Source organism: Podarcis muralis, chromosome 6 (genome assembly GCF_964188315.1).
Source record: "Podarcis muralis chromosome 6, rPodMur119.hap1.1, whole genome shotgun sequence".
NCBI lineage: Eukaryota > Metazoa > Chordata > Lepidosauria > Squamata > Lacertidae > Podarcis > Podarcis muralis.
The window spans coordinates 15,275,506-15,287,550 of NC_135660.1; the positions used below are offsets into that span (position 1 = coordinate 15,275,506).

At 43.2% G+C, this 12,045-nt stretch overlaps 1 protein-coding gene across 7 annotated transcripts in view; it reads left to right on the plus strand.

Moving 5' to 3' along the window:
- TNIK (TRAF2 and NCK interacting kinase) overlaps positions 1-12,045 on the plus strand; it is a 295,093-nt gene that overhangs the window by 194,367 nt on the left and 88,681 nt on the right. For all 7 annotated transcript variants that reach the window (XM_077929773.1, XM_028731575.2, XM_077929774.1 and 4 more), the window contains 2 exons: positions 6,916-7,091; positions 10,015-10,081. In XM_077929773.1, the coding sequence (XP_077785899.1) occupies positions 6,916-7,091; positions 10,015-10,081 (243 nt within the window). The remainder of the gene's footprint in view (positions 1-6,915; positions 7,092-10,014; positions 10,082-12,045) is intronic.

The window sequence follows — 12,045 nt, forward strand, 5'->3', positions numbered from 1 at the left end:
CAGGCTAGTGTGCCTTTTCTTCTTTTGTTCCTTAATTGCTTGAGGGATATCTTGAGTGATTTCTTGAGTGATATCCTGAGTACCACTTAGGTGGGTCATTAGGTGTGGATTAGTTGCTAAAGCCTTTGTGTCTTGACCTCTTGAACTTTGTGAAGAGTTTTTCTGAGAAGATGGGTGTACTACATTTAGTTGTGCTCTGGCTTGGCTTCGTGTATAGGGGCGAGCTGTGGTTTTGTGGCCTGTGCCAGCCAGATCTGTGTAGGGATTGCAGGGGGGTGCAGCATCCGGAGGTGCCACCATGGTTTGGCTACTGGATGGTGTCTGTAATTTATCTGTGGAGAGGGTCTGGGTTTGGGTCTGGTGTGGTTGATTGGTGATGGCGTTCTGTGTGCCTCTGGATCTGGTGTCAGTTTTTGTGGGGAGGGCTAATTTCCAGATGTCTGGCAAGCGGGATGTGTCGTCACGCTTGTTCATGTTGTGAGGGTGTTTCTCTATCTCGATGGCTTCCATGATTATTCTCTTGTGGTGATGTTCCATGTTAGAGAGCAATTTGGAATCTGCAAAATTAATTTCGTGTCCTGTTTCTTTCATGTGTTGGAAGAGAGAGGAAGTTTTTAGCAACTAATCCACACCTAATGACCCACCTAAGTGGTACTCAGGATATCACTCAAGAAATCACTCAAGATATCCCTCAAGCAATTAAGGAACAAAAGAAGAAAAGGCACACTAGCCTGGGAACTTCCTCTCTGCCCAGAACATAGGAGGCCACACCTCCTCAACAGTATTTATAGGAACTCAAACACTGAGATCCTGCTCTGTTCCAGTAACAAGAAGCCGAAAGCACCAGCCTGAAGATGACGAGCGAGACCTCGTCGAAACGTCGCCTAGACACCCCAACTTTTACACGGGAAGATACCCGAGGACACCAAAACCTGCATATATATATATATATATATATGTGTGTGTGTGTGTGTGTGTGTGTGTGTGTGTGTGTGTGCCATGAGTGAGCTTTGTGACCCAGTGTTGTTGTTTTTTGCTAACACATTGGGCTAGGATCAGCCTGGTTTTGTAACAGATATATATACCTACTGTCCTATGAAGTAATGAAGTATTGAATTTCTTCCCTTTATTTGAGTCTATAACAATAATTTGTCTGTCGCATTATAATTTTGCAGCTGAACGTTTGGCAAATTGGTGTCTGTAGTTAATTTTTCCCTCTCTGCACTCAGGAATATATCTATTATAGATAGGAAAGCATGAGTAAAGCAGAAGCTATTAATCACATGCAATACACAAGAATGTTTAAAATCCAGCTTGGTGGCAGCTGGGGTTCACCATCAGCTACTGCACAGCTATATCCATACAATTTTTACATCCCTTAAACATTAACAAGCAGTCAGTTCATAACCAATTGGTATTTACTGAAAAATAAATACCTTATAAATGTATCTTGTAAAATTGGTGATTAAAACAGACTGAGCTGTGCATGCTTGGGCCCTGCAGATTTTGCACAAAATGTTTGTTTTATGCAAACAGATTATACAAGCTAAAATTGTGCCTCTTGGACAGCTTTGGTCTGTCATGTTTGTAGTCAAATAGCAATACAGTGGTACCTCGGGTTACATACGCTTCAGGTTACCTATGCTTCAGGTTACAGACTCTGCTAACCCAGAAATAGTACCTCGGGTTAAGAACTTTACCTCAGGATGAGAACAGAAATCGCGCAGTGGCGGCGCAGCAACAGCAGGAGACCCCATTAGCTTAAGTGGTGCTTCAGGTTAAGAACAGTTTCAGGTTAAGAACAGACCTCCGGAACGAATTAAGTACTTAACCCGAGGTACTACTGTAGATCATCTCTTGTTCTGATGGTATCTACATTTTTGAATCATTTGGAACAGTTTATCATTAAGGTTGTTTCCCCCCAGAGCGCAGGCGAATCTCTTCCCTGTTTCTCCCACGGTGCCCTTTGAGTTTAAGACATACCCTCTCTTCTTCTTTCTGATACGCTCTTTAAATGTTCAGATAATAAGTAGGGTTTCAAAGTCTTAGTCCTCCTGTTTGTCTCCAGCACTGCCATCCCATTTGTGCAGCAGATTTGTACTTGCGGAATAAAAGTTTTGTAAGGAGAGGTTCATCCCTGCCTAGTTTTGTCGTGAGCGCCATTTTGTTTTGGTGGGGGTGCCATCTTAGTCGACCTGGGTCCCATTGGTATTGTGTGAACGTTTATTTAATACCCCCCCCCACCCGGTAAGGAAGGGATCAAGATGCCTATTAAAAGGAATCCCAGTCCTGCTCTCCCTTCTAAGAGGGTGATTAGAGGTCCGTCTCAGTCACTGCGTTCAGGTCCGACCCCTCAACTTACGCTGGATCGCTTGACTGCCCTTAGACAATACCCAACCAGCCTTTACTCAAAAGGAGCACACAGAAATCAGTATTGAAACAGAGGGAACTCTCAATGCAGCGAAACTACTCAAAGCGCTGAACAAAAGCGCCCAGAGAGCGACAATCGCAAATTGCCCAAAGTCACGTTAGCTAAAAAACTGCAAAGCTGCAGCTGCAGCCAAATTACAGGGACACCAGCCACTGCAAGGGGAGACGAGTGGGCAGAGATCAATGGGCAGCAGCAAGCTCCGCAACCAGGAGCTTTCAGGGGCTGGAGAGCTAGAAAGAAGGGAAGGAGAAGGAAGGGGGGGGAGGACAACTCAAAATGGAAACAATAAAGCCTTAACAAAAAGGGGAAGAATAATGGAAGGATATCACCAAGACAATCCGTCAAAGGTAAGTCTCTCGGCTGCACAGAGGACATGCTGTTAGCTTGTTCTGAATGCACAAGCCGAAAGAGGAAGCTCTGGGTCACATGCATGGGTATATATAGGTCCCTCGATTCGTTTAGACTGTGCCCCATTGGCCAGATTTAACCCAACAATGAGGGACCTACCAATCAGGTGTTGTGACCCACCCACAACACAGGAGGTCAGTCTCCAGGTCTCACCGCAACACGTGCCCTCTTTTAGGGAGGACACAATAAACCCAAACATCCCCCTGTATAAATATTTTGATAAGGCTTAGCAAGGCAGGAATCATCAAATGTTGGCCATGCAGTAGACATATATTTCATCTCCTGGATGTTTTTGTTGGCCTTTAGAATTATATATTTTTTAAAAATAGGAACTGAAAAGTGTTATGTTTACAAACCCAAAGGGGTTAGTAATTTCACTTAGCCTGAAGTTTCCAAACTCCATTAACTTCTGTCTGAACGATTTGCATGGATTAAGAGGCCTACAAGTAAGGCCAAAAAAATGTAGCTCATGGGGTATTGGGGGAGGCATGGCAAGAAAGCTGTAAAGAATCCCTCAGGGTGAAGAATGCCTCTGGCCACAGGGGTACCTAAAGTTTTTAGGATAAAGAGAGCCATCTACTGACTAAAAGGGGATGATCATAATCTGATAGGTCTGGTAAAACTCCCATTGTGAAATACAGCAATATTGTTTAAACTCAGACATCTAGCACATAGGAAAGTGTGAGCACTATGTATAATAACAAAAACAAATATTGTGACTTAAACATTGGTCAGATCTTCTTTCTTTCTTTCTTAGGAGGTCCAGATCGTTTGATCAAAGGATTTTCTTGCTCATTTGTGTGTGAATATCTGTTTGCCACCTATAAATCACAGGTTTACCATCTTGGCAATTTAGGGCTGTCTGCATACCATACATTTAAAGCAGATGACTTTGCCCCCAAAATCCTGGGAACTGTTGTTTACCGCTACAGTTCCCTAGACCCTCAACAACCTGTAGTTCCCAGAATTCCTTGGAGGAAGTCATGCCCTTTAAATGCGCTTTAAATATATGGTGTGTGCACAGACAAATTAAGGGAGAAATATTGTAGGTTCTCAGTTGTCATAAAGTTTAATGGAGCATTAGGTGCTAATGATATAGACATTGTGAGAAAAGTAGTTTGACTACAGAGGAGTTTGACTGCCCTACGTCCAGGAAGTTGAAAAACACAGTGGTCATTGAGGCGCCTGTAAACCTTTTTAACATTATCTTTAAATACTGCTTAGAGAAATGCAGTAAAAAAAGTGACAGGCAATCCTTAAGTTTAGTGCAGGGTTACTTCCTGTTGAGGAAACAGTGTTACGGATTAAGTTCAGCCTCCTACTTCCAAAATGTAGAGGTAGATGAAAAGTTGGGAGGTGATCACCACCCAAAATTTATAGACTTTTGCAATTCAGTTTAAGCATAGGCCTTGGAGAAAGGCCAGAACCTGCTCATAAATCCTGCCTGACTTCCATAGATTGAAGCAGGATTTAACACATAACACATTACAGTGGAAAACATTACAGTTGCCCTGGTCAGTTCATTTAAAGCCCTAACCAGGTATTAAGTCAACATCCTTGAGTACCATTGAATTGCGTCTCTCTCCACCCATGCACCCCACACCAACATCTCCCTTGTAATATAGTGCTGAAGAAAGAGGCTGTTGGAATATTTTTGTATTGTTTGGGGGGGACAGGAAATGCCCTAATATACCACTTATTTTTTAAACGCCTGAGATATGACATCATTACATTAGTACCCCGTCCTTTCACCCAGTTGTACCCATATATGGCAGCCAATGCAGGTGACTGACTAGAGAATTTAAGCTTTCATTTGTTTCTCAAATACATGAGCATCTCCATTTCTCTACATGAATATGTAGAGCTTACCATATTTTTCCATGTATAAGACGCCCCCATGTATAAGATGACCCCTATTTTTTTTAACCTGAAATTAAGTTGTTTAGCTTTTGGGAGGGTGGGGGAGGTCACTTCCGCCAATCGCTCACCTGCCTGCCCACCACTGCCGATAGCTTGCCACAGCCACTGCCGATCGCAGACCTTGCCGCAGCCGCCAATTGTCTGCCCACTCGCCGCCACCAACAGCCCACCTGCCCACTTGCCGCAGCCGCCAATCGCCTGCCACAGCCAATCGCCAGCAGGCCTTGCTGCAGCCACCAATCACCCGCCCAATCTCCTGCTTGCTGCTGCTATTAACTGCACGTCCCCCTCTGCATTCAATATCCATGTATAAGATGACACCCAATTTTTTGCCTATTATTGTTTTTTTAGCAAAAAGCATCGTTGTATACATGGAAAAATACGGTAATTTGTCAACTGCCTTCAGGTAATGTGAGGAGTAAGCTCTGCTCTTTGGTGTGTGCATTCACACATGCAGGTAGATGCTCATTAGGGCAGGCATACAACACACATGTGTACCAACCTGTTGATTAAAATCTGTCTGTTCTTTTCCCCCTGAGGAGTGTGCCAGCAAAACTGGTCTTTTCAGTGAGGAGTGGGCACTTCCTCATTGCTTGTTTAATCTGTTCCTGAATTCAGAAGTACTTTCTTTCTTATCCTAATGAGCGTATTTAGATAAGCAGGAGCTGTAAATCTGACAGCTTTAGAAGATAACACTTATTGTTTCATCCTGAAGTACAGTTTCGGTCATATCTGCCAGTTTGAAGCATTAATTTAAGCTAATATTCTTGTTTACCAAAACTGCATGCTGCATCGTAGTCCGTCAGAATCTTCCTTTATTGTGAACCCCCAGTAGTCATTTATGTTTTATAACAGGGTAAAATTGATTCTCAGAATGTTTGATAAAAGAATAAGATGCTGAGCAATGAATTCTAAGAATTTCGTAGGATTTGGTTGGGTAGAGTTTGCGTGTTTTCAGGGGAAAGAATGAGAACAACAGCCTAAAAGTATTCTAAGAAATAACTATTCCAAAAAGTAACTGATTTTACTGAGAGAGAGATCTGAAATTTTATTTGTGGAAGACAAGTATATTCATTATTGTTATTAGCAGTATTAGTATTCTTAATAATAATTCAGTTTATATCCCCTTTCCCTCTCCAAGGAACCCAGGGCAATAAACACAAACTTAAAGCAATGTCATCAGAAAAATTCTAAAAACGGTTTAAAACAATCATATTCTTTCGCACAATTATTTCAGGAACAGTATCTTCCTACCATCAATACCTGGGTAAATTAGAAAGTTTTAAAACACCTCCTGAAAGCCAATAATGAAGGAGACAGATGAACCCCACCAGAGAGGGCATTACCACAAGTGAGGACGCACCACTGAGAAGGCCCAATCTCAGGTCAATGGCAACCAGGTAGTGCAGCAGCTGGGAGCTGCTGACAACGCCTCACCTGCAAATTGCAGGGCTTGAGACAGTTGATATGGTTTCTGGTCACAATAGTTCCATGCAACCCCCAATCCAGAGGCAGTATGCCTGTGTGAATACTAGCTTCTGTGGGAAACGATAAAACTTGAAAGTGTAGATGGCAAGAGATTTGCCCTGAATCCTTAGTACAGTGGTGCCCCGGAAGACGAATGCCTCGCAAGACGAAAAACTCGCTAGACGAAAGGGTTTTCCGTTTTTTGAGTCATTCCGCAAGACGAATTTCCCTATGGGCTTGCTTCGCAAGACGAAACGTCTTGCGAGTTCTTGCGAGTTTGTTTCCTTTTTCTTAAAGCCGCTAAGCCGTTAATAGCCGCTAAGCCGCTAATAGCCGCTAAGCCGCTAATAGCCGTGCTTCGCAAGACGAAAAAACCGCAAGACGAAGAGACTCGCGGAACGGATTAATTTCATCTTGCGAGGCACCACTGTATGCAGTTATATGCAATTAGATTATCTAAATTCACCGTGATTTCAATTCTTAATGATTCCAATGTGTCCTCTGAACCATTTATGTGCCCTGAAGTAAAACATCTAAAGGGGACCCTTGATAAGACTGTTAAATCCAGGGTCTAAGCTTACGTAGCTATACCACTGTCTGCGACCAACACAAACATTGCCTTTATCTTGTTACCTATACCTTTATCTGCATGTTTTCTTTCCTCCCCCCAAATTATCCAATTTGGGTAGGTCAAAAAAGTTCCAGTCCTTCATTGAAAGCTGCCTGGTAAAGAATCATGGCCAGAGGCCAACCACCGAACAGTTGATGAAGCATCCATTCATTCGAGACCAGCCTAATGAAAGGCAGGTTCGCATCCAGCTCAAGGACCATATTGACAGGACTAAGAAAAAACGTGGAGAGAAAGGTAAGCAGAGAAGATTATTCCAGAACCTAAGCTTTTGGAAATGAGAAGATCATTGTGTTGGTCCATAAAAGTGGTTGCCTATTTCTGTTGATAACAGATTTTTCACGTTTTCCATATGGAAGACGAAGAAACATGAGAAAACGAGGTGTATCCCAGCACTCTGGGCACTCAGCACCATCTTCAGTTGGTTTTCTTCAGGGTCATCCTTAACAGATGTTACCGCTGAAACTCCGTTTTTCAGATGAAAATGAGCCCTTCCATGGAATTAACAAAAATAAAGAGTTCGGAGATACATTAATGGAAGAGAGAATGGAGAGATTCCCAAATGTAATGGAAGATAAGAGAAGATGCATACTCCCCCCTAGGACCGATGAGAGATGAAAAAGTACCTACATATTTCCTCAGCAGCAAATAAATACTCCGTGGTCATTGAGGAGCAGTAGGGAGATACAGCTTGGGCTGCCACCTGTCCAGGTTTAAGCGGACACAACTGCATTGATTTTATTGGGGTTTCAACCAGGCCAGGGTATTTTCTACTTCATGTTTAGGCAGTAGGGATTTAAACACAACAGTATATTTAAACAGCAATGGAGACACATGCTAAAATGTAGGCTATCTTTTTAAGTTCATGTGGACAAGCCATGAAATTATCTGATAATTTGTTGTGTTATATTGCATTGCAAAAGCGCTCTGAATATTTCAGAGAAGCAAACAGAAACAAAACAAGCTGCCAGACTTGTTACGCCGTACTGTTTAATGCAATAATATTTATTAATGGCTTGGGCTTTCTCAAAGAATAGATTTGATACTGATTGAATGCTGATTGAATAGGCTCATAAAATGAGGAGCTATTTGCAGAAGAAACTTGCTCAATTAATCCATTTCCAACCTACTAACTTCAAAATGTGAATTTATTGATTTTCTATGATGCCAGTAAGAAGTTCTATAAAATATTTTGAATTAATACATCACTGGCCTGGTTCACATGTCATATTAAACCATAGCTTAAAACAAACTACGGATTAATGTGAACAAGAAGCATGCCCCTCCCCTGGTCCTGCTGCACTGCAGACAAAGCAAGCAACAATCTGGCTTGTCATGTAGTCTGAATCCGCGACACAACGAGCCAGACACTGACTAGCTTTGTCTGTGGCACAGCAGAAGCAGGAAGGATTGGCCTAGCAATATTTGAGCGTTGTGCTCTGACATGCTGTTCTTTCACATTAAACCATGGCTTGTTTTAAACTGTGAACTGGGGCAATATTTCTTTGGCTTTGCCATTTCGTCATTATTAAATTTTTAGGTGCAAGCATATTAGGGCTGAAGTTATGGGGGAAAGGATAGGGGTCCTTAAAGAAATTCACAAGCCTCAACCCCTGACTTACTCCAACTTTTGTCAAATCATAGCATCCCCTCCTCCTGTAGTATTCTAAAAACAAAAGCTGCTGGGGGCAGTGTAGAAGAGCAGGCTGCCCCCAGCCCCTGTATACCTGTTGTAGGTCATTTTATCAACTTAATCAAAAGCAGATTCCAGTATAGTGTTAGGATGTGTTTTGTCTTGAAAATGGAGGTTATACCCTAGAATGACAAGTAATTTAATAAATGCAGCTCATTCCCCCATTGATTTTGTTTGCCGTTATATTCTGCATTTGGCTTCCTTTCCAGTGTCATAGGAAATGCAGGATAACATCTTAACGGACCTTTTATGTAGACTGCCTAGAAGGAAATGGTCGGATCCTGAGGTTTCCGCAACCGGAGGGACTGCTTCTGCGCATGGTGTAGTGGTTAAGAGTGGTGGACTTGTAATCTGGCAAACCAGGTTCGCTTCCCCGCTCCTCCACATGCAGCTGCTGAGTGACCTTGGGCTAGTCATACTTCTCTGAAGTCTCTCAGCCTCACTCACCTTACAGAGTGTTTGTTGTGGGGGAGGAAGGGAAAGGAGATCGTTAGCCGCTTTGAGACTCCTTAAGGGGAGTGTAAGGCGGGATATCAAGTCCAAACTCCTCCTCCTCCTCCTCTTCTTCTTCTATGTATGCGCATGCGGCGAAACACTTCTGGGTTTGCCACTTTCGCAACTCGAAGTTAACGTAACGTAAGCCGAGGTGCTACTGTATTATGGTCATAAGAAACTGCTTTATACTGTGTTAATCCGGCAAGCCCCATACTACTGACTCCTTCAGTTAGCTACAAGTATTCAGCATATTGCACGAATCCCTTTACCAGCCCCACTACCAGACATCTTTCCTTAACAGGATTGCTGTGAAGATATCAGTAAGATAATATATGTGATATATAATAAATAATAATAAATGTAAAGTATTATTATTTATTGGCGATTGAACCCAGAACCCTTTGCATCCATAACGAAGTTTCAAGTCACATTACATCTTATTTCAGTCCTGTTCCTTATAGGCTATTAAGATGTCATAGGTATATTCAGTATACATACAGTTGGGATTTTCCCATGATTCCTAGTTATAGCAGGATGGATTTTGTGTGTATTTCAGGCCCAAATGATGGGGTTGCCCATTAACTTTATGCAGCTGGTCATTTCAATACATAGTCAGGGGTCATCATGAAAAACGTAAGAAGGATCTCAGCCCTTGCCTCAAGAGCTTGAATTCAGTATATTCCTTTGGTCTGCATACTCAACTGAACAGGGCCTGATCATGGAAGGTGGAATGTTTTGAATGCAATCTTCTTAGCAAGTTTTTTTTTAATCTTTGGTAAAATACAAACTTGTGGGTAGGTTGTGAGGTGTGAAGCCAATTCTTTAAAACATATTGATTCCCCGCCCCTCAGTGCCACAAGTTAAAATGAAAAAGTTTTCTGTTCTCACACCAGAGCCCAGGGGCCTTCATCTAGCAGGAAAAAAAAATGAATGATTTCTGTAAAGGATGCTGACATTCAATTATGTTCCTAGATGAGACTGAATACGAATATAGTGGAAGTGAAGAGGAAGAGGAAGAAAACGACTCTGGAGAACCCAGGTAATGAATAAATTGTTCTTTTCTGACTCTGTGTGCTTAAGACCAGTGGAGTTTAATAGAAAGTTGTGTAGGGCTAGAGTGGGAAGAGACAAAGAAGATACATTGCCCTCAAAAATTGTGGCAGAGTGGGCAGCTCTCCCTAAAATTAGATTACTGCTTGAAAGCGATTCCTTCCTCTTGACTCTCACTCCTCCTATTCCTGACTCAGGTCTGCTATACCAACAAACATCTGGGCATGCTAAGAACCTAGAGGCGCTTCAAGATTGCTGCTGGTTTGAGGGTGGGATTCAGTCGCATACAAGCACATTCAGGTTGTGCGGTTAAAGTGGATTTGGTGCTCTTGCACAACAAACCTGCTCCCTCCCCCCCCCCCAAAATTGGACTTTTGTTGTAAGAAAAATGATTGGAAAAAGTACTAGATAGCAATTGCTTTACATGGTGGCATGCATAACCACCACGCAAACAAATCAGAACGAATGTTCCATAAACAGCCAGTGCGATGTAACCTCCCTGAAAATAATTTACAGAGGATACTGGAGCACATCTGTCTGGTCCCATTTAGAAGTTAAGCAGTAAAACAAATTCTGGACTGTACCACTTAAGCCTACGTGTGGAGGCTTGTGAATTCCAGTGTTGCTCCCTGGAAAAGTTTCATACAAACTTCATGCCATGAAAGACTGGTCTGAATCCTTTACTGTCTGATACGCTAGCTTTCTACTTGTGAGAAAGATTTTTGCATGGAAGCACTCAACTATGCGAATTACTGTCTAAAGTGGAACATTCCAGGAAAAGTGTTATCGCTTGATTCCACCACTTACAGAACCTGGGCTTAGGACTGCGCATAGGGAGCCTTGACAATCTGAACTGCAGTTGTGGCTATATAGATATAAATAAGAGGATGTCAGTCTCTGTAAAGTGTGTGACACAGCTGTGGAAGTACAGGGTTCTCAGAATATTCTCCAAATTAACTGACAGTGTTTTAGAAGTTTGTGTTTAAAAGTGAGCTACTGAACACCTCACAGGAGCCAATTACTACTGCCCTGGCAGACTTAAATTTGCTCCTGTTTCTCCTGTTTCTTCCGCTATATGATGCTGTGCTTGGTAGGGCTGGGCGATACCAGCTTTCCAACAGCCTGATGTATCGCCAGCCAAACATCGCGGCTTGGTGATATACCACAATGTTGAAAAAACAAGCTGCATTGGCCTCTGCCCACGAGGCACCTGGGGAAACTGCCCCAGCTCTCACCTCAGGAACTGAGGCAGTTTCACCCAGATGTTCGCGGGCTGGGACAACACAGCTTGCTTGTGGAGGTTCCCCCTCCCTAGCTGAGACAGCCCCAGTGTTCCTCCTGCTCACAGGTGACTAGGCAGAGCATCGGGGCTCCTTCGCACTCCCCTCAGCTGAGCAGTTTCACTGAGGGCCCCCCCCCATGGCTCATGGGAGGCAGTGGGGCTCCTTTAACTACTCAGCTTAGGTAAGGGCAGTTGCACACTCCTCATCTGAGCAGTTCAAAGATGCAGAGGGAGGAACAAACTGTATCGGGAGCTTGTTTCTCCCTCTGCATCATATGAGGGCAGAGTGCAATGGCGGTTTCACTCAGCAATATATCATTGGTGAAACTGCCACTGCTCCTGAGTCCCTCTGCTAGCAGCGCTGCTGGAGGAAGGAACTCTTTACTCCCTCCAGCGGATGCTGCTAGCAGAGGGACTCAGGAGCGGTGGCAGTTTCACCAGCGATATACCAGTGAGTGAAGCCGACATTGCGATCTGCTCCTCATACTGGTCCTGGGCTTGACTCTCCGTGTTTTGTATTTCAAACACAAAATTTCCTTGGGGAATAAAATGGTGGAAATGAAACATCAGGATGGTTGTTTCGGTAAAGTTGGTTTAGTGATTTACTGCTGAGCAGAGGCTGCGGCCGTTCCCTTAGAGAAGAAGGGGTTATTTCCCCTCTGCTTACATAA